General features: G+C 37.6%; 1 protein-coding gene across 5 annotated transcripts in view; it reads right to left on the reverse strand.

Moving 5' to 3' along the window:
- Spn (Spinophilin) overlaps nucleotides 1-24,478 on the reverse strand; it is a 294,699-nt gene that overhangs the window by 142,000 nt on the left and 128,221 nt on the right. For 3 of the 5 annotated variants that reach the window (XM_067136664.2, XM_067136663.2, XM_067136660.2), the window contains exon 3: nucleotides 1,077-2,344. In XM_067136664.2, the coding sequence (XP_066992765.2) occupies nucleotides 1,077-2,320 (1,244 nt within the window). In that variant the 5' untranslated portion in view covers nucleotides 2,321-2,344. Of the gene's footprint in view, nucleotides 1-1,076; nucleotides 2,345-2,910; nucleotides 2,926-3,096; nucleotides 3,172-24,478 lie in introns of those variants that run through there. The other 2 variants (XM_067136661.2, XM_067136662.2) reach the window with 2 other exon arrangements.

A 24,478-nucleotide genomic window follows, 5' to 3' on the forward strand; every position in this document is an offset into this window, starting at 1 on the left:
CGTACTTATAGACATGATACTATACAGCCTATACAGCATCATTTCAATAATTTTATTATTTGTATATGAAGGTCTTGCACTGATGTATCTATTAAAACTCAAATTATCAAATGTTTAAATCTTGGACTTGCACCACTTGTATTCTTAGAGCCTCTTATGTAGACAGTACTACCTTGTTCATGTAAAATTTGAGAGCAATATTATTAAATACAATCCCATATCATTAGTCAAAACCAGTAAAATGGAATTCAAACTTAGAGAGAAATACATTGAAGTATTGGTAGAGATTTTATCAGCCTTCTTAGTGCCAAACTCTTATGCTGAGAATGTGTTAAGAATGCCAGGCTAATTAATAGCATTTTACAAGTCCCTATTTAAAGCACCACATAATTTACAATTTTGAATATTTTGACTTTAAACATGCAGGAAAAGTTGAAAATGCTATTTACTGATTACAATACTATTAAATTTCAAAATAATATTTTAAAATATTTTCTGAACACTTTGAAAACAAAAATATCAAATTTCAAAAATAGCTATAAAAAGAACCCAAAATTAAAATTACAGATAAAATGTGGTAATCCCCCTGCAATGCAACCATCCAATTGAATAAACACAGAAAATTTGAAAAGTATCTGTTCAGTATTTGGGTAGGTAATGGTTGTTATGTTAACTGCCAATCTTCACATGTAAAGAGAAACACATGAAATTCAGAAATCCAACGTGCATAAATATATGAACAAATGAGCTGCGTAGTGATAAAATTAGAAACTTCTCTAATAGTATTTTGCAAAACATCTTATAATGTAAAACAAAGCAATAAAAATACCTTTGTCTAACTTCAGTGACTTTTTGCATTATTTTTCTTTTCATAAAAGCATATATTGTATTTCAGCCAGTAGATCATCAAGGTTTGCATTTGATTTGATGAAATGCAGAGATTTAATTAATGTCATATATGATTTTTTAAAAGGATAATTCAAGGAAACATTTCATATTTCTGAAAGAGAAAGAGCATGCATGCATGAAGCTGCTTGCTCCTACACAATAATACCCAATACATAAGTGTGAGTTACCTTCGGGATGATGATGAAGAAGTGCTACGGGCAGGCGAGACTGGCTCAGCATTCTTCTCCTGACTTTCCTTTTCCTGCTTCTCCTCAGCCTGAGTAGGAGTAACAGGTGATCTAGAAGGAGAGATCGATGGAGGAGGAGGTGGTGACACTGGTGGTGATCGAGGACTGCGTGTAGTGTTGAAAGATGCACTTCGTGTTGCAGCAGAAGCAGCAGGAGGAGATTTATCCACTGGGATGGACTGTACTGGCAAGCCTTCTGTCTTCATTGCACTGGCACTCAAACTAGCCTTAACTTCACTCTTATTGGGCTCGCTGTTATAACGTGAAGTACGAGATTTAGAGAAATGTGATGTCCAATTACGCTGCTTTTCGATAAGTTCACGACTATTGAACTTTCTCTCGGGTTTCTCAGGTTTATCTGGCTTCTTTAACAACCCAGACAACCCACTCGTAGGCCGAATTAATCTATCCTCTTTATCAGCAAAATCTTTCTCTCTCTTAATTACACCATTAGCCTGATTATTATTTTCTGTTACTTTACCTACATGAGGGGCGTTCTTTTGAAAAAGTCTTTCCGTAGCAGAGAGTGGAGTAGTGATATTGGACACCATCACCTCTTCCAGTAAATCTGGCCGCCCATTAGTTTGAGGTCCATTGGTTGCATGCAATTTTTGCCCATCGACACCATTGTCAATGGACAAACCATGCATTCCTCCAGCAGGACTGGAGAGATTGTCACTGTGAGAAATTTCTTTAGGAGAAGGAGACCGTGACGAGTGCCGGGAGCCGAGGGCTCGCGGCGACCGCACAGGCGAGGTGCCAGCTGAGGAGTTATCCGAACTAGAACGCGAGCGCAGCCCATGCTGGGGCGTGGCTTGCAGCCTAGAGCCCGGCGGCAAGGGCTGACTCGCAGCCTTTTCGCTTTTGGTACCTCGCGTGTCCTCTGCCCCCAGCTTCTCAAACAGTGCTCGGGCATTATTAAAACGTGCCACGTGACTCTCGGTCCGCACCACTGTCACCTGTGTGGGCGAGTCCCGAGAGTCGCGTGGCGCGTCCTCGCCCACTGCAATTCGCCGTCGCTCCATCTTGGGGGAACACTCGCTCGTCTTACTCTGGTTGTTCCTTTGAGGTGCAGCATTATTCAGAAGCACTTCTGTCTCTTTTGCAGGTACCATGCTCTGGAAGATGTTAGCTATTTGGGATACTTTGGATCCCACTAATCTAGATGGCTTTTTGTCCTCCATATCTTGGTCCTTCTTGTCTGAGACCTAGAAAATATAAGAAAATAAACTGTTAAAAGAATGTATAATTAATGCACTACAAAAAGTGAAATTGTGAACGTTTTCTAGAACACGATCAAATTTTCAAATACAAAATAACACTTAATACGAGAGTTATTTTGTTTACACTGAGGTGAACAACATATACTACCAAAAGAACACAAGATTCAGTCTGAAATCTTTCTTGATATGTTTCCCGTTTTAAATTCAAGGAGCATTCCAATCTATAAACACCATAAATTCAGAATGTCCGAACGACTTGAACCATTAAATGACAATATCCTTTCTTAAATTGATTTATCATCGATATGTAAAATTAATAATTTATAAATGAGGATGGTTCACATGCTATGTTAGAAGACTTACTCCTGTAAATAAATGCATTTCTGGTTCTGTTTATCTCCTTAGAACCCAACTCATTTGCAAAAGAAAGTCTACGTAAGTTCCTATGTGAAATAGTCAGTAACAATATTTATTTTACCACAAAGCATTACGTACATACAATACACGATTCATAAAAGTATGGGAAGTTTACATGAGTTTTAAACACTCACCCAAAGTACCAAGCAATCTGAATAAATAAGCTGTGACTTGGAAGTATTCCTGCACTTTCACAGAAGTATATTTCAAACATATTTGGAAAACTATGTAAAGAGCGGTCAAACTAAAAATCATCAGATACTATGTAAAATAAATAAAATACAATACTTTCAGATATCTTAACAAATAATGAATTTCACCTGGCATTATAAGGAACATTCTGATAAACTTAATGAAGCAATGCTTCTTTCTTGTACATAAGGAAGGCACACACTACTACTATCTACTTTCAATGAGATAGAGATAAGATATGAAGATGTCACCAGTACTGAAAGATTAACACACTTCTTGATAAGTCTGCTGTTGAACTTGCAGAGAGATGGTAAATAATATTCTTTACTTAGCTTTCTGTCTTAAGATTCCTATCTAGCAGGAACCAAGTAAGTAGATCCAAACAATACTAAGTAGACATCATTCAACGTGACAAAATAAACCAGTCGGTCAGAAGCTATAAATACATTACACTAATCACACAATATATTTTGATGTATTAAATTAAGAAAAACTAACAGTAATCTGTAACAAAATCAACACAATATAACACACTACAAGAACAGTGGATACTGCATATTAAAATATACCAAGTCCATAAGACTGATTTGGTGAATGCTGTTAGCTCTCCCCTTTTTTGAACCTTTGAGTAGTTGGTTAGTTTTGTTGTTAATTGCTTTTGACACAGTAGCAAAAAGGTGTGTTAACAAGCGGGAAAGTTATGATCCATTACTGAAAAATGTTGAATGTTCAGGAAAATGTATGCAAACAATTTCAGTTAACTTCCTGATCTTACATTACAACTATAATTCTTATATATATATTATGATTTTTTAACAAGAACTTTAAGATTGTTTATGGCTTTTAGTGCCGGGAGTGTCCGAGGACATGTTTGGCTCGCCAGGTGCAGGTCCTTCAATTTTATGCCCGCATTTTGCACAAATAAAACAAAAATTCCATTCAAGCAGATGCATTTGTATTCAAGTAGATGCATTTGAAGAAAACGGTCAGTAAAATAATTTTATAAAAGACAGTTTTCTTAAGGTATACATTTTACTTGCAGAGATGTCATCAATGTTGTATGTGCACTCACGAAGAGGTGTCAGTGGCCGTATCGATAAGTGTATAAAAAATGACAGGCATTTGGATTGTGCAGGAATTATTCACACATGAGTATCTCTGTATTAACAGTTTTCCAAATTTTACAAAATGGCATGCAGATGTGCAAAGATTTGTGCACATAATAAAACAATTTCTATTTACTTTGGCTCCTGCACCTGGACTTAGTGGCCTTAAAACACATATAGAGGAATTACATTAGTGCAGCTTTATCACAAAATTGATCAAGTTATGCACTTCAGTAAACACTCATCATCTTCGTTATCATCATTTCCCTCGTCCAGCTCCCTCTAGGATGGGATGTTTATGCCACTTTTCCATCTACCTCTATCCAACCACCATTGTTCCTCCTTAATTGTGTTCCATCCAGATTTCTTCTAATTATACTATTCTTGACAGTTTTCAACAACCTTAATCTGGGTCTACCTCTTTCCCTTCCTCCTCCTATTTGGGAACCTATCATCCGCTTTGGTATCTTTTCCTCTTAACATATCCAAACTATCTAAATTCATTCCTCTCCATTCTGTCGCAAAACTTTTCCACTCTGATTTCTTTCCTGATGTCCTCATTTCTTACTTTGTCTTTTCTTGTCTTTTCTATCATCTTAAAAACATTTTACTGGGCTGGATTTTTTCTCCTGTATTTTTGTCAGTGTCCAAGTCTCCACTGCATACGCTAGTACTAGGCAGCAGTACATCTTATACACCACCTCCTTATACCTTTCTCCACACCAAGTTTCTCACACCCTGGTAAAATGCATTTCCCTGTAGAATCCTTCTACTGATCTTCATCCCTGCATCCTGCTTCAGCTTGCTTCCCAAGTATTTGAAGCTCTCCACAATTTTAAGGTTTTGTGCCTATATTTTTATAATTCCGTTCCCTTTCTCCTCTAATCAACATCATTTTCTTACTCTTTTCCACGCTGATTTTCATTCCATAATTTTCAATAATCTCACTCAACATGCCAAGTTCCCTTTGTACTTCCTTTCTGTTTGCTCCCCACATCACAATATCATCTGCAAACCGCATCTGCAAACCTTCAGCTCCCCGTCCTCATATTTTACCTTTGTCTCCTCCATAATTTCATCCATAACCATTATGAATAACAGGGTTGATAGCACACTTCCTTGTCATAGTTCAGTTTCATTCCAAAACCACTCTGTCCTCCTCACATGTGAACAGACACTGATGCAACAATTCTTGTGTACTGCTTGCACATATTCTATCATTTGTTTTTTGTGTTGCATTACTTTCCATACCCTTTGCTGTGGGTACACTTATCAGAAGCCTTTTCTAAATAAAAAAAAGTCATAACCATATCTCTTCCATATTTGCAGCATTTCTCCATTAACTGCCTCATACTGAAGTTAGGGTCTAGTGGTGATCTTCCATTTCAAAAGCCATATTGCTTTTCTTTTAATTGTCCTTCCACCTTTCTTCTCATTCTCCTTCCTAGTACCCATTCAAATATTTATGCTACGTGAGATTTCAGTGTAATTCCTCAGTAATTACACAGGTCTGCAACTAAAAAATTGTCTGAAAAGTAATCGCTCATTTACAGTTCTTTGGGTGCTGAATTCAGAAATATCCATCACATACCATTTTCGCAGAAATCAGTATTTTAATTTAAAGCCTGGAGAAAATACATGTTTCTGCCATACCACTTGTACACACCTGCTGCTATTTGTTACAGAAAAATGAAAGAATTCTGACTTAATGCAGGATGCATTGTTGTTGTACAAGTGCAGTTCCATTGTTTTTCACTTCTGAAGTCAGCTGTCACTAGAACACTGAGTAACCTCCGCTCTGACCTGAGCCCAGTAACCAAACAGGTAGCCAATACACTCGACATACTGGGAACGAGTGAGGGACATCTTGATTCAAATAAACAGTCAGGAGCATATTTTTGGACCCATTTGACCTTCTAACAACATTGACGTCTCCCTCAACTAGGAATCCTAGATGAAGACAATAGCCATGCATTGGAAATATTATTATTCACGACATAAAGAACCAGGAGTTGCTTCACCAACTTTCTTCATTTTTTATATCAATCTAATGCAGCAGAATTATGTTAGATTGGAACCTCAGAACCTCAACAATGATACCTGATCTATACACAGTAAGCAAATGTGGATTTGGAAAACTTGGTGAACTCATTTGCGACAAGTTAATACTCTTTTGAAATCAATGAAGTTTTTAATCTGACTTGCTTAAATTATAGTGTTTTTTAAAGTGTACTCATGTCTTCGGTATTTAGTTTTATTCTTAAAGTGTATTGTAAAAGGTTTTGTACACATTTTTAATAACACTTGCTGATTTTGAATTGTACAGCTGAGGATGTCCTCAAGAGAAGGTCTAGACCGGTAGGCCATAAACATGAAATGTTGTAATTTATACTGTAGTAGTTTCATTTTAGTATTGTATTGAATGGTGAATGATTTTCCCCTCTTACTCTCCTAAAACAATGTCAATACGAATCGAATATGAAGTTTCTTACATATGATAGATATTAATGTGTTCCTCAGATAATCAAAAAAAGAAAGTTTATATTGTATACCTCAACAACTGATCCAAACGTTTGATTCTTTAATCATTTTGTCAATTTCTCAATAAGAATCGTTCCTGTATCCCTCGGAAAACATGCGCATACCCTGGGGGTACGTGTACAATAGTATGAGAATTATTGCTGTAAACTATATATTGTGTTATAAATCTGTGATTTTTTAGAGTTACAGTATTTCTCAGCCAATGTTAATGTTCACATTTAAATCTGTTGCTTCTTTTTTTATGTAGTTAAACTTTGTCTATGTGTCAATCCAGAATGTCGGGAAAGTCATTGAGTTTCTCAATAAATATATTATTTGATTACTATTTGCATGAAGGAGCTATACCAAATGAATGGAGAGTTTCATTTGTAGCCCCAGCGTATGAAGGAGTGATAAACATAAAGCAGATACAGGCCAGTAAGCTTGACGTGTTGCTTGTAAGCTCTGGGAAAGCATTCTTTATTATTGTACTAGACACATTTGTGAAATTACTAACTGGATTAATAAAAGGCAGTTCGGGTTTCAGAAAGGTTATTCCAGTAAGGCTCAACTTGTAGGATTTCAGCAAAAAATAGTAAAGATATTTTATTAATAAGAAAAGTACCTGAAAGGGCATTTACAATATACAATATGATTACATCAAATTTTTCATTATTCTTTGCTAATTTGCATGATGCTTTTGGTCCTTTTTAAACACAACACAATATAGTATTTTTCGCAGGAATTTCCACAGAGTGAACATACGAAATTCTCGTTTGTAGATGGAATTTCTTTTTGCTACATAACTTATGGCGGTAGGCATGAATGGCTAGTCTTGCGATTGTGTCTCTTTGTTCTTCTTTAGCGTTTGTCCATGATCTGTCTTGCATGGCATCGATACTGTAAAATTCCAAGTCGATGTCCATTTGTTTCCCTTGTCTAGCAGCTAGAAGTGCCTGGTAAGAGTCAGTAGATGGCAGGTTGAGCTTATATCTAATGTCTTCTATGAAGAAGGTCTCTCTTGCTAATTCATACGCAAGTCTCGACGGTTCATACTTCCCTATTCGCAGGCAGTGCTTTATGAACCTTGTTTTCACCTTTTCAATTCTCTCGAGATTCTTGTACCTTAGATTTTCTCATATTAGTTCTATGCCATATGTTATTGGTGTTATTGTGGCATCGAAAAGTGTCATAGTTGTATTCAGCGATAAGCGGTGAAGGTTCTTGAGTCCACACATGTTTTTAATAGCTGATGTTGTCCTTTCTTCTACATGGTAGCTGAACGATCAACCCATTGTCTGCAGGGTGATGCCTAGGTATTTAAATTTATTAACCACTTCCATCTCTTCGTTGTTCAATAATAGCGTGTCCTTTGGTGATGCTGTTCCCCCTTTCCTGAATGTCATCTGTGCTGATTTCTTCATGTTTATCTCAAAACCATTCCCCAGTGCCCATTTTGCCAGGGTTTTTAATGTCGTCTGTAATTCCTCTTTGTTGGGGCCCACTATGACCATATCGTTGGCATACATCAGGAGGGTCTTCTCCATTGTACTTCGAAGGATATTGGTGATATTCGCTGTAAAATATCTTCTGGACAAGATAGAATCAACACTAAGAATGCCCAAGGGAAAATACTACACAGTCTTCATTGATTACAAAAAGGCTTTTGATCTTATAGACAGAAAACAACTATTGCAAAACATCGAAGACATGATTGGAAAGACACACTACATTACTAAAATAATAGAAGACATCATGACATACGACATTGAAGTAGATGATGGAATAACAACATCTAACAAAATCAGGCAGACAAATGGTGTACTACAAGGGGACCCCATCAGTCCAACACTGTTTCATATAGTACAGATATTTTAGATTCAGGAAGTCAAATAGACTGTAATGCTATTGACCTATCCAAGGCTTTTGATAGGGTAAATCATGGGAGACTATTGATAAAAACGAGCGCTATTAGACACGTCATAAGAGTGGCTGAATGGGTGGCTAAATATATACAAAATACAACTTAGAGCATTAGAATAGGTGAGGCTTTATCTGATCCTGTAACGATTAAGAGGGGCATTTTGCAATGCAGTATTATTAGACTCTTATGCTTTCTTATGTATATGAATAAATTACTGGACCTTTGTATAAATGATATGAGTAAAGAACTGGAATCACAGGCAAGGTTTTTTGTGGATGGTGTTATACTGTATAGAGTAATAAGTTACAATATTGTAAGCGACTGCAAAAGGATAAAATTGGAATTCAAGATGACAAATTGGGGCAATTATTAATTTATAGCAAGAGGAAGTAGAGATCGGAATAATTTATCAATGGAAATGTTTGATAAATTTCAGTTCTTTGATATAATTTTGAAAAAAGACTACGTACACAGTTGATAGTGAATCTGCCACCTGAGTAACAGCCCTAAATGCATATCAATGATGACTGATTGATTTATCACATTCTTACTCATTTTATATGATTTCTTTAATACATATTTCAATAGCTGATTACATGTACAGTTAATTACCAATACCATAGGCACTGACTGACATGTGAAGTTAATCTGAGGGGAAATGAAAGAAATGTTTAGTTTGCACATGAAGAAAATTCTCTTCTACAACCTTAACAGGTGAGACACAAGGTTCTCTTGAAATGAATGAATATCACATTGGATAGCTGCCTCTATGGATCAGTGGTAGAGTGTCGGCCTCCGGATCCCACGATAGCAGGTTCAAACCCGGCAGAGGTAGTCAGATTTTTGAAGGGCAGGAAAAAGTCCATTCGACACTCCATGTTGTACGATGTCGGCATGTACAAGATCTCTGGTGACACATTTGGTGTTTACCCAACAAAAATCATTAAATTTCAGCCATAGACACCCAAGAGAGTTTCGGTTTACTCGATCTGCCATCTAGTAGCCCTAAGGTAAAACAGAACGTCTAAACTGATGATTCATTCATTCATTCATTCACTGACTGGATTGTGTGTGGCTTCCAGAGAGGCCTGGTGGAGGTTTTTCTGGTTGACGCCCATGGGCGACCTGCAAGTTGGGTATAATAGGATGATGATGATGATGATGATGATGATGATGATGATGATGATGATTTAGGGAGAGTGAGAAACCCAGTACGAACACAGCCTACTGCTGTCGAATAACAACAAGGGTTCTGTTCAAGGCTTAACGTCTCCATCCAACCAACAAATCACCATCAACAGCACCATATGCCCTCACTTCACTGAACACTACGGAGAGGTTTGGAATTGAATTTGGGCTTTTGGCACGCAATCCAGTGGTTAGAAATTTTATGCTATCCCCTCCCATACCGTGCCAGCAAACATTCTGATTATGAAAATCCTCTTCCCCTAATGGGACTCCAACTGGCTAACAGATTTAAACAATTGCCTTTAAGCTGATTTAATGAGGTGGGCCTACTTTACTCTAAAAATTGCTACAGAAGCCCAAAAATGCCAAGTTTAAGGGTGCACTCTAGGATCTCCAATATATGAAATATAATTTGAAGACAAATTCCAGAGAGCAGTTCTTCGTACATCTTAAATATTCCAAATTTTCAGCTCAGTTCTACCTGAAACATTACCGCGTGGAAAGGTTTGAATCGCAAAGAATACTGAACTTGGAAGTTGAGCAAGTTCTGCAGAACAGGTAACACACTCTATGAGGTGTGATGGTATGCTCATTTGTCACCCACTGTCGGTAGCCCTGAAGATGGTTTTTCGTGGTTTCCCATTTTCACACCAGGCAAATGCTGGGGCTGTACCTTAATTAAGGCCACGGCCACTACCTTCCAACTCCTAGGCCTTTACTATCCCATTGTCGCCATATGACCTATGTGTGTCAGTGCGATCTAAAGTCACTAGCATTCATCACCAGGTGGCTCACGGGAGCTCCCGCTTGGAATACTAGTGCTGTACCAGCATACAGCGTACCACTACAGCTCCAATGGTAAGGCATTCTTAAATTCAAACCCTTGTTATTGTAGAAGAATTCCTCGTGGACAGTCAAGATTTTGTTCTAAAGAAATGGAGCAAAGTTCTCTGCGAAACGTAAAAAGAGTTACACCTTTCTTTCTAGGCACGGAATAAGCTAATGTCTACAAATACGGGCCGTGAGAGCATCAATGTTAACATTATTTTTATTAAAAATCATAAGAGATGATTACTGTGATGACTACTTAAATGCAAGAGCAATTGGAAATCAATCAATATTCAACCTACAGGAGGGGGGAAAAAAATCAAGAGCAAGCATTTCGAAGTAGCAGAGCTGGTAGGTAAAAAGATTAAGAATGGGAGGGAAGAGGGGATCAGCAACAGTGTTTGAAAGAAAGGATAACAGCACTGGTTAATTTAGTTTAGCTTCTCTCCAAAGTAAAAGTTGGAAAAGTCTGAATCAGGAAGGTATTGAAGAAGAAACAATACAGTAGAAGCAATATATTTTAAATGCTCTAAATGGGTCAAAAAGTAAGTGGGCAAACCACGATGGTGCAGAAGTACGAGAGAGATATTCTGAAATACAGAGACAAATTATATCATAAGGGCAGCAATTCAAGGTACAAGAATGAATACAATGTTAATGTGCTGATGATTTTGGAATAGTCCTAAAACTGCTTCATGCAATAAATGGAAAGACTGAAAAATAGGAAATGACTGATATTCAGTGTCGAGAGTAGTAAAGAGCTATACAAATAAGAAACAAATATCTCAAACTAGCAGAGAATTTCAAGCACTCGTGAGAAGGAAGCAATCTTGTAGTTTTACGTGAATGTTCATATCGTGACTATAGCCATTCGACCTCCAGTTTTACTTGGAATCCAAACCACAGGAATGTAACTTTACATATCAAAAATTGCTCGTGTTGGCCAGGATATGAACCACACCACCTTGGCAAGAAGTCAGAGTCAATGTTACTCAGCTATCGTGCCCCACAACTGGGAAGTAAACTAATAGACAATAATTCAAAACTGAACATAGAAACTAATAGGGAGACCCATTTATTAAATGTTTACTCTCAGGGTTTTCTACTGTATATAAAATCCACTATGAAACAGAGCTATTACACTAGAAGCTAAAGAAATACTATACATTTGATAATAAAAAATCTAGGCAGGCTTATTAATTGCACTGAGTGTGATAACTTTGTGATATACTGTATTATGAATTCATCTGTTCTCATCTCTTGTTTAATATTTGTAATTATTCATTCTATGGGAAAAGGACAACTAGAAGTTTTGAATGTCAGACTGGTCACTTATATATACATGCTAACAAAAAGACTATTTTACCATATCAGTATGGCACAACAAGTATTCAGTTTGAACAAATTACAAAACAACTAAAGAACCTGTGCCGGGGTAGTTTTTTGAATGCTTAATTTTAGGATTAATTATGTTTCAAGTGAAATTTTGTAGACTTTTTACTGTGACGTTGATAGATATTTTACGACCTATCTTGTAGTTTCAGAGTTACTGTTGTGTGCTTAATTTAAAGTTTTTGATTATTGTTTTACGTGGAAGATGATCCTTGTTGCAGCCCATATTGTCTGGGAAGTAGATATTCCTTTGAGACAAATAGTAAAAGAAGTAATAATTGTATGTATATACATATTGCACTACAGATATGAGGTACATGATTCCAAGTGTCATTGGAACCAACACTAATTGGCCTGGTGAACCAGAGAACTGTGGATTCAACACTAATCTCTGTCATTTTGGACATTTTCTTCCTCAACCCTTCTGACCCCCATGCCGATGGAGGCTGAACTTGGACTTAAACGGCATCCAGAGTGTCGGTATCTATCTCAGCGACCCCGAAAACTATGGATTCAACACTAATATAAGTGATTTCCGATAATTTCTGCATTTCACTTCCTCCCCACTCCACCTCTAGGGTTGCTAGGGGTGTCTTACCCCCACAGCATTTCTCTCCAGATAGTATTAAGTCATATGTGCACCAAGTTTGGTTGAAACTGCAGGTTTGCCGATAGACGTCTGCCATATTTTATAATTTAGCTTCGCTGATATCTTCACATAAAAACACTGCTCCTGTGCTACATGCAACCCACTAAGTACACTTATTTAGTGGCTTGATTGTATGATTACTCGAAGTTGATTGAACTTAGAGACCTATCAATGTCTGATGATTCATCGACAGGTAATTCCAGAGAGAATAAAAAAAATAATGAAAGAAGTTAAACCAGTAGAATGGCCGGACAGACTGAACAAAGCTGTTTTAAGTAACCTTTTTTAATATATAGATGTTGACACTGAAAACTACACGATTAAGAAAAAGTTTAGACTCAATTTAATTTTATGAGCCAATTATTAAAACAAATTAAAATATGGTAATTCACTTTTACTTCATTTCATAAAATTTCCTGCATTTGGCTGATCTTCAACCGCAAGGTTCAGTCGAGCAATTGAACAAAGCAGTGAATTTCATAAAGATGGAAATTTTAATCCATGTCTTTTCTTTAAGTGAGTCAATTGTAAGTCTTTAAAATCATTTATATGGTTGTGGGAGTAACATTCACTCAAAGTGGAAACACCTGATCATTTTACACACGGTACTATACTTCATACTATGAACAAATAATATTTCTCACCCAAGTTTCCACTATTGTACTGAGTTTTATTCAACGAACTTTTATGGAAAATCACCATATGGGAGTGTTAGAAAAGACCAAGAGTAACATCTATCTATACATTATACCAGGACAGTAAGTAGTATGTTAAATTTTAAAAATTCATTACTTACAGCAATGTTGAAGGTTTTCATGGTGTTTTAACAAGAATCCCTTTTCTTCAAGCACTTAAGATCACTATCAATGTTCACACTTTCCACAATGTATTAGTATTAAAAACCATATTCACAACACATCAAAATCACAAAATCCTGCACATCACTAGTCATTTTTAAGAAGAGGAAAGAGGGGAAATATTTATCACTATCACAAGTAAAGATGTGATTATGTTCCCTGAACCAGATTTGGTACAGAAGATTTTAATAAGCAGTCATCCACCACCTTCACTTATTGCATGCTATTCAAAATACAGTAAAAGCCCTGAAGTCGTACCGTCACACCTCACTAATCGCCACTTGCATTCACAAGATGTTACAAGAAAAGGCACATTCTGCAAAAATAAGAAGATACATTATAGAAGAGAGAGAGAGCAGACCAGACTATCAACTACTGCATACAGTGAAAGAAGATGATACCTTGCCGACTAGCCCTGTCACACTTCCTCGGGATGCAAAAGTTGTGTGGAAGCTGGAAAAGGAAGCAGCTTTCTGAATACGTTTATTGTCCTGAGTGTCATTGTGCTCTTGCCCCTTATGGCAGCTTACAAAAGACTGAGAGCGGCTCAAGGCTAGAATCTCGGCGCGCAAGAACTTGGAGGAAGACATTTATATCCTGTAGATGAGCTGTGGATTAACACATCATGTTATTGAGGAAACTGAAATACAACTTTTACACAATGGTGAAACTGAGTGTTGATTCTCTCTAACCTTGAGATGGTGCAGCACAGGAAGGCTATGCAACTAAAAGAGGAAATTGCATTTACTGTAAATTGAAACAACAGATTAGCCTTGCACTTCCTCCCTCTTGGAGGTCAGGGTCCCAAATGTGTCCATAGTTTTGGAGTCTGGTAACAACAGGCAAACACACACTTCTTTACATAGCAACGCCTCCAGGTGGTGTGTGTTCTTCAGAATACCCCTTTTATGAACTTTTATTCATCAGAGTACTTCATTTATCAACAAGCATGTATGAATCACATAATGAATTTTTGATGTACAGGGGGTTCCCAAATAATTGAGGTATTGTATACTCCAAAACAACACAAAACATTATTATGAACATATGATTCAATCATATACAAATTACAGACATTCTGAAGTTGTACTGGAATTGTTGGTAATAGCCCTATCTGGCACATCCCACTTCAAGTAACTATAACCATGTCTATATACAAGAAGTGCTCAATGTGTCATAAACTTCATTGCTTTTCACCTACTGAAGAGCATATTTTCAAGTGGTGTTGGAAATCCTGCATGATGTTATCTACAACAGAATCTTAAGTTATTTCAGGCATGATGAAAGTACAGATATCACTGAACTTATGATCACATGGTCAATTAAATGATATAAGACCATAGACAGAATTCCTAGCTGCAAAATGAATACAAAATATTCTCTCGGGTTCAGCTGATAAACAGGCATAACTCATAAACCACTTATCATAGGATGCAAGTTCATATGGTGCTGTTTCAGCATATACTAAAAAAAAAAAAAAAAAAAAGTTTAAATACTCCACATTCTGATTACTTTCCACATTTTTGGAAACACCCTGTAACTGTCATAATTATAATTTAGTTTAAAAACAGCAGTAAAATAGTATCCTAGATTCTAGTGATGACGTTTCTTATTGTCAGGGACAAAATAATGGCAATATCAGCTTCTCGTAACATAGGAGAAAGATTTGCAACTCCTGAATCCTTGCAGCAGCTCCGAATCTCTTTGACCTCGTTCATTTTAAAATTTTAAACTCTCACACATTTCACTCACTAGATATGCTCCTTCTAGACATACAATTTACAATCTTTTGTGTGCTTTGAAATATAAATATTCTTCTGTTGCAGTAACTTTTTACATGGGATCCTGAAAGACTCATGTGTCCAGAAATTACTTTAATTTTTATACATATTGTTTTCTAGTTTGTCGGTAACATTGTTGCATTATTCTAACTGTTATTTATAATTTCATAACTGTCATTTTTCATTTTTAAAAGAGAGTAGTTATTAAGTTTGGCTTCAGGTTGTGCGCTGAGATTTGACATTACAAGTTGCAATGAGGGAATGAAAACCACTGGGTGAACACCAGAATGAGGAAGAAACTCAAACTGTGAAGAGAAATAAAGAGATGCAAATGCTGTCCCAGAAACAAGAGTGAGAAAGTAAATCAGCAATGTGAGACTTACAGGACATTAATTACCAAAAGATCATTTAAAGTAAGGATTTTCTTCAAAATGTGCAACTAAGACCAAGTGGACTCAATTAACGATGATTCAGAGCAATGAATAACTCTTGAAATGCTTCTTCGGAAGTGGAAAGTTAGGTTATGCATTCGAAGGATCCTGTATAATTCTTTTGATGAAATTTACAATATTGTAAAAAGTGACTTACTCATTTTTAAAAAAAAATCGAGATGGGTCAGAAAGACCCCACACATGCAGTATGCTGCAGGGGTTAAGGAACCACACGTACCATATTTATGAAAAGTGTTTTAAAAAGGGGTTATGAAATGTCAAAGAAAGATGCCTAGCAAATCTCACATTGAAAATGTCTGTAAAGAACACTAACTTCAAAGGAACAAACAGGCATGGTGAATGCAATGAGTCTGTCATAAGTACATAGAAGTTCCAGAATCAACCAGAGCCCCACAGTCACAATGCACACAAAAGGTAATTCCAACTCAAATGCCACTTCAGTAAAATAATTATAACCTACTGTAACAATACTGTAAAATCTAACTACCCTTCTGAAAATGATTAATTATATTAGTTCTTAAATGTATCTTATCCAGGACTTAAATTGATAATGTCTTATATTCTGTTAGGGTATGGCTTTTTCATGTTAACTAATTGAACCTTTGGAGAAGAGATTATTATTATTATTATTATTATTATTATTATTATTATTATTATTATTATTATTATTATTATTATTATTATTATTAAGTTCCATTAACTACTTTTACAGTTTTTGGACATGCCAAAATACTGAAATTTTACCCTGCTAGATTTCTTTTACATGCCAGTAAATCTACCAACATGACACTGACATATTTGAATACCTTCAAATACCACCGAACTGAGCTACGATCGAACCCACCAACTTAAGCTCAGAAGGCCAAGCACTTTACCATCTAAGCTACTCAGCCTGGCTTATACTACCCAACCAATTATTATCTGAGTGATTAGCAAATGTGCTAATACCGGTATTTGGAAAATTAATGTCGACAAGGGTTTATCTAAACGAGTGTCTACCTCCATAGCATAATGGTTAGCACTATTAGGTTCAAGTCCTGGTACTGCCATAGATTTAAGAATGACATGAGTGATGGTATGTGGTTAAAATGGTACCTGTAGCTCACCTCCATTGAAGGTGTTCCTGAAGAAAAAACAAAAACAAAAACTGCACCACTTCGGGATGAGGATATGAGTTTAGTTTAATCTAAAAAATAAAAAAATAAAACACTTACCGAGGACTTAATTAATTTGAAAGGGAATAATGCTTCAAACTTGGAAAAGGGAGATGTCAAGATGCCAGAATTTTGTCCTGCCAGAGTTTCAGTAAATCTACATATTTGAGCACCTTTACCAGACTGAGTCTGGATCAAACTCTTCAAACACTGGAATAAAATTATTCAAATATTGGGGTCCACTTTGGCTCAGAGTGCGCTACACCATCTGAATCCTGATCAAATCATGATCAACTCAGTATGGCAAGTTATTTTAACACTGCCAGACACACACATATACAATACACACTATAATTTATCTGCTCTGATGGAAACCTTTTCTTGTTCTGTACTGCAAAGGAACAAACAAATGTTGAAGCAAGTTATGTACAGTAAAGAGAGATATGAAAATGAAAAGGAAAACACAATCGGACAAACCCAGTTCAACATAGGAAGTGGGAGCAATACCCAGCCCGTTTCCAGTCATTCAACCGGGCCAGGAATGGAATGAATGAAACCCTTATCTAGTGCAAGGCCGCACTAGATAGACAGGCCACAAGGCTCGGACCGTGACGTCACGAGAGTGGCTGGCGTTCAGCGTGGCAGTGTAGGGCCCGCTCTCACTTTCACCATGATATTGTTCATTTATTCAACCTTAACGATATAATTGAACACTCCTTCAATTGTGGCTTTACTTAGGCTTGTATACTACACGAGTTTTATACGGGAAGAAAACTGGCTGGACAGTATATGTACATTTCTTTACGTAAAATTATGCTGACATCTGTCACTTGTAACTGAACACGGTATCATGTAAAAGATTAGAACGCATAATACGTCTACAAACAGTTGTAATGTTACTAGGAAAATACATGATGGCAATTCACAACAATAGTCTGAAACCTTTCTTAGATATTAAGCTGCAACTTAAAACTTACCTAACAATTCCTAAGGTTTCAGTTTATACATTTTTTATTTTCCTGAGGATTTCTTCTTCTTAGCCATGAGTTTGTCTACGGTAACTTTTCTATTGTTATTCAATAATATATTACAAAATATGTATATACATTTGTCAACGAAATGTTTAAAACTATTTATTTAATCACTGCATGTTTAAACATGTTTTCGTTTTCCAGAACATTGTTGACAAGCGAAATCAGAATTTTACACCTTTTTGTCCAGGGCAGGAGCAAGCCTAGGCCGCACTAGATAGACTCAGATAGACATTTTTTTATCTGACTCAGAGTTGTCAAAGTCAGGATAAGTTGTCAGCTTGATTAAGCCAGCTATTAAGATTTTAAATAAATGACCAGTATCAAACAATTTTTGTGTGTGTATTTCGTCAAATGGGTTTTGAAAAGAGGTTTGTAAATTGCTTTTGCACAGCTTTTCATTTTCCTACTAACACTGTTATTATTAGAAATTATGCATGCTACCTTATAAACTATAGGCCTATCTGTTAATACTTTAAAGACTTGCAAAGTTAGTTCTAAGAAATGTCACGTTAGGTTCTTACATGGAAACAAATCAACAACATTTTTATTTTTTTTAAAGACTGGATGACAACATAAAAGTTTGTGCAGTTGTAGCTAATGTAGTGTTATTTTCTCCGCTTTTACTACTAAGAGCAACTCCCTCTACCTTTCCTCCTAGCGGGTTAGGGGCATGCGGCTGTGAACTTGCATCGGGAGATAGTGGGTTCGAATCCCACTGTCGGCAGCCCTGAAGATGGTTTTCCTAGTTTCCCATTTTCACACCAGGCAAATGCTGGGGCTGTACCTTAATTAAGGCCACGGCCGCTTCCTTCCAGCTGTTAGCCCTCTCCTATCCCATCATCGCCGTAAGACCTCTCTGTGTCGGTGCGACGTAACAAAAACAAAAATAAAACCTTTCGTCCTTTATAGTTCAGCTCACGTTTTACGTAGACTCCATCCAACAAGTTACAAAATCTTACATGCTCCTTTAATAATTTTAGTTGCTTTTTCAAGTAATTCCAATGTGAATCATCAATACCCGAATTTCCCGTGCCTAGTTTTGCAGTAAAAGACTGAATAACCGGGTGAGGCATTGTAAAAAACGTTGACTGTCTTATCTTCTTTTACGCCCCAGGAAATGCAAAAAAATTGAAGTGAACCATGTTATTAGTATACAGGAGTAAAATACTTTCTTTGCAAAGGCTATATTATATTATAATTTATCAGTAATGATATACTCATCAACTTCACCTTCAATTTCATCGATTATTTTATGTACCTTTGCTGGCAGGATGTAGTGTTTACAGTGCACTATGTCTTCTGGTATGGTCTAGAGTAAATTTGTTACTTTCATTGGTCTGTCTCAGTCTCATCCTTGGCTTTGACAATATGAAAGTGACCGAGGTATGAGCGATGCCAGTTATGCCATTCCTTATGCGGCCAGTCCCTGTTATGAATGGTGTGAAAATACCGCTCATAGGGTCGGTTGGTGCATGCATTTCAGTGGGCTTGGCAGACTGTTATGTAATAGCAACTTCTGGCTCAGTGAGGAAAGCAACGGGAAACTACCTCACTCCTCACTTCCCTAGTATGCCTCTTCAGTGACACCTAGGCCATCTATGGCAGCTGTTGGTGGAGCTGTAGAGGATCAAACCAGCCTTCGGGCTGAATACCCAACATACATACATACATACACACACACACATTCTATTTTGTCGTGGACAGTCACTTTTGAGTTACAAGCAGGTCTAAACAGGAAGTTACAAATACTATTCTAATTTGACCATTTTAATATCTTGCCCCCGTCACCGAATGCACGTATATCAGGGTTATCACTCATGAAAATATCATGTTCAATGGATTTAAAATCAAGAGCCCCGTTTAATGTTAAGGAAGTATCAATTTTCGGAATATTTTCCTCAGTCATATGCATTTTGAAAATACAGAGACTTTGGCCGTTTGACGGAAACTTTGTCCAAATCTAATTTGCGTTTAATATTGAAATTACCCTGAACGTCATCGAAGTCCTTGATCCTGTCATATTCTTCCTCAGCTTTCTTTCTTTCTTTCCTTCCTCTTCCCGTTTGTCTTTGAATAGGATTTTTGCTCGGTGTTGGAAAATTTTTAGACATATAGGCAGGCACATTTTCAAACTGAGGAATAGCGTCGTTTGAGAGTTTTAAATGGTTAGGTTTTACAGTTAAAATAGACTCATCAGGTCTTTTAACAGAATTGTCCCTAATTACGAAACTTCGTCGAAGTGTTTTATGCACACAACTGAGCTTGCTGAAGGGACGAATTCGGTTCGATGGATGGCTATGATCCACTTTTGTTTCCGAAACAAGCCAGTAGGAAATTTAAACACTGAAATATTAGGTTGTTTTGAACTGTAGTTGATTCTACAACCAGGTATACAACACGACGTGGCCATAATTCACAATGTTCACACACGTTTAAATCATTCAACACCATCGATAGCCTCACTCCTGCGAGGTTCATATCAGCAAGTGAAGCGGCTGGCGACTTGTGTGACGTAGCGCCCGAAGTGGCGGGGGAGCCTTATGGCCTGTATCTAGTTGGCCTTGATCTAGTGGCGAGGATTGGAATTGTGCCGGCTGCCGAAGCCTGTCGCACCCCTCTGGGGCAATGAAATGAAATGAGATAAAATACTGGAGTGTGTTTGTGGAATGAAAGATGACAGGGAAGCCGGAGTATCAAAAGAGAAACCTGTCCTACCTCTGCTTTGTCCAACACAAATCTCACTTGAAGTGATCGGGATTTGAACCACAGAACCCCGCGGTGAGAGGCCAGTGCACTGCCGCCTGAGCCATGGAGGCTCAAGAGAGCAAAAGAAACAATGATGCTTGTTGTTTAAAGAGGCCTAACATCTACGTCATCGGCCCCTAATGAGACGAATTTAATGACAATTAAAAGTTCAAAATCATCCACTGACCAGAATAAAAAAACTTGATGAATGAATGGATATGAATGTAAAACAATCAGTGGATGCGACCCACAATGCCCCACCTTCCCAGAAACTATCATAAACAATAGTATTACTGACCAAGGGACTGCTTCTAAAGCACAATCCTCAATCGAGGATGCTTCTAGTCTAAACGGGTCCAAAATCCAGGTCAACGGACTCTCATAATGGTACTTATCGCTAGTACAGTAGAACCATAGTATTTGTTATGTTTCGATTCTAATCAAAGCCAGCCCCGCGGTGTAGGGGTAGCGTGCCTACCTCTTACCCGGAGGCCCCGATTTCGATTCCCGGCTAGGTCAGGGATTTTTACCAAAATTTGAGGGCTCTGGTTCGAGGTCCACTCAGCCTACGTGATTACAATTGAGGAATTATCTGACGGTGAGATGGCGGCCCCGGTCTAGAAAGCCAAGAATAACGCCCGAGAGGATTCGTCATGCTGACCACACGACACCTCATAATCTGCAGGCCTTCGGGCTGAGCAGCGGTCGCCTGGCAGGGCAGGGCAGGGCCCTTCGGGGCTGTTGCGCCATGGGGTTTGGTTTGGTTTACTAATCAAAAGTAGCGTAGGCTCACGGTGTTCCGCACATGTAACATAGACCTATGGTGTTTGTCTCATAATGGCAACGCAAGCCCATGTTGTTGCCCACCTAGGTGTACTAATCACGGGCGCCGGTATTCCCGTGGTGTTTTTCACATAATGGGTACTTATCATAGGCAACGCAGACACACGGTGTCGCTCATATAGTAGTAGTACAGGCAACGCCCAGACCCATGGTGTTTCTCACAATGGTACAAATCATGGGTAAGGAAAAACCCATACTGATTCACCCTGTGTTGCTACTATTCACAAACCTATTGTGTACCTAACACAGTGGTACTACTAGCAAGTAAAGGCGACCCATGGTGTTCCCCGCGTGATGGTACTAATCACAAGTAGTTTCATGGTTATAATACAATCATCCCTTGGTCGCCCCTTTTAGTCGCTTCTTACGACAGGCAGGGGATACTGTGCGTGTATTCTTCGTCTGTGTCCCCCACCCACAGGGAGTGAGCAATAGAAAGGAAAATACAAATGAACTGGGACAGTCTCCACATCTTCATATACTGCAGTATTCAAACATATGGGCTCTTTTCATCAGTCCCAGGGTTTTTTTTCTTACATCCATTACCGTACTCCTCAGTCTCCGATGAGCTTCTTTCTACTTCCCAGCCTCTTCAGAAGAGGGGCCATCTTGACAGATCTTCAGTCTTGATGTGGGAAGTATAGGAGAAGAATAAAGTTGAGCAAACACAGATAAAGGGAATATATCCGAGATAAAAATGAATGCAGGTGGTAAAACACTAAGGAAGAAAAGACTCTTAATGGGGTAATATGGGCATTGTAAAGGAACAAACAAGCGTCTAATGTAGTTAAATAAAGAAAATGCAAATGGTGAAGGACAAATCTTCACATCTTCACATCCATGTCCATTTGCGTTTTCTTTTTACTGATCCCTATATCCACACTGATCTGACATTGTGATCTTTTCATATTCCTATCCCTCTTTATATGACTCTTCTCTTCGTGGGTTTACGCTATGATCCTAGTCTTTTGCCACATGTATTCGTCCTGAAGTCTTCCCTCTTGCTATGTTTATCCCGCTTTCTTCTTATCCAACACTTGCTTTATCAAGACTAAAAACCTTTCAGGATTACCCTTCAACGACTATACATGCCAGTAGCGAAGCCAGGATCGACCAATGGGGGGGTTATAGTCAGTGATTAATTTCTAAAGTTTTTAAGGTGCCGGAATGTATACCCACACATTTTGCTCCCTTTTCAAATATACTTGCTCCCCCACCCTCCCTCCGGTAAAAGTCGCAAGTTACTATATTTGAAACCTTGCTGTAAAATTGTATGAAACATGTATGAACACACATGTAACTTTTTATTGAGAAATATCCTTAGAAACACTGTGAAAAATAATTCCCTGGGAGGTGCCGGAACACTGTTTCGGTGTGTTTCGCCCTAAAATTAAGCGCTGGTTATAGTTACAGCCCTGCGCGGATATACAAAATATTATCCGCATTTCCTTCATCCGCGATTAGTTATCTGCGGATAATGCAAATATTTAAGTACCGTGTATTTCAGCCAAGGTATTGATCGGATAGATCTGTTACCGTAATACAATAGGCCTGATATCTGGCACCAGAACCCCACCAGAATTTCCTGGAGAGATACACTAAAAAATCTGTTCCTACAGAATCAACACTGCGAAAAAACTATTTATCGCGTTGCTATGAAGATACTCTAAATCGAATACGACACAGTGCAGCGGACAATAAGAGACGACGGACTCGTGACAGTGTAAAACGGAAACTTCAAAATGTGCTTAATCGAAATGATGGTTTTCACCGTGTGTGCAAGATAAATTATGTTTTTAGAGGAGAAGGTACCAGTACACATCAAGATGAGTGCATAATCGACAGCAGTGATTTAACATTATTTAAATATGCACCAATAACGTCTTGTGACGTAGAAAGGAGCTTCTCTTCTTACAAGAATGTGTTAAGTGATAATCAGAGGCCTTTCGCGCGTGATGTTTTGAAGATGAATCTCGTCATACACTTCAATTCCACCCGCGGAGAAGAATGAAAAAGGTATGCGAGTTTGCACTATAGGCTCTGACGCCCTACCATAATATACTGAAAGACATCTACTTAATTCGTTTCTTGGTGCTCAATTTAAACTTTAACGCATTTGAATAATATTAATGAAACATGGGCTTAAACGTTCCAAACGATTTTTTTAAATAGATTGATTTCTGGTTTTCTCGTATTTCAAACCACCAATGCAGGGTGCAAACAGGTTTTGACTTTTAAAATGTTGTGTGATCTGATAATCTTAGCGAAATTAGTACTCTATAGGTATGTATTCACAAACGTTTGATAAGTGAATCAAGGATAATAGACTGCGAATAACTGCTGCACATTTATATTCAGAAAACTAATATTAAATAAAGAATAAAAAATGTAGTTAACAAATATGTATCAGAGGAATTGCCGTTTCGATTTATAATTTATTTTAAAATGACCATATTTTGATTTATCATTTTCGGGTCACATTTTGTAATGTTTACGTCATGTTTCGTCATTTTTGAGGTCATATTTGCTTGCTTATTTGGGCTATCTACTTTTAGGTCTTAAACATCCGAGCCCTAATAATGATGTATGTATGTAGCCTATGTATGTATGTATGTATGTAACAAGTAAATTGTGTTGATAATCAAATTGCAGCACCGGTACACTACAACATCTTACATTAAAATACATAAGAACAATATGATCATGATGAATCGCTTTACGGCGAGTGGTATGACAGATTACAATAGAAAATCCAACCTTCAAGACTTCTTAGAAAATAGATTCAAGAGATCCGTTGGTTTTACAATTATGTATCTGTGAATGTTCAAAATAACAAACCCATTGAATCGACTTTCACTTGTGTATTATCAGTTTCTGTGTTTCTTTTGTAAAAATTCCATTTGAGGGGGGGGGGGGGTGTTCTAACCCCCAGCAACGCCCTCTTGGCTCTGCCCCTGGTTGATACTTGTTTTGCTGAAGGAGCTCAGGAAGTAGAAATAAGCTCTCTGGTGGATGAGAAGAAATGGATGTAGAAGAA

This window comes from Anabrus simplex, chromosome 1, assembly GCF_040414725.1.
Source record: "Anabrus simplex isolate iqAnaSimp1 chromosome 1, ASM4041472v1, whole genome shotgun sequence".
NCBI lineage: Eukaryota > Metazoa > Arthropoda > Insecta > Orthoptera > Tettigoniidae > Anabrus > Anabrus simplex.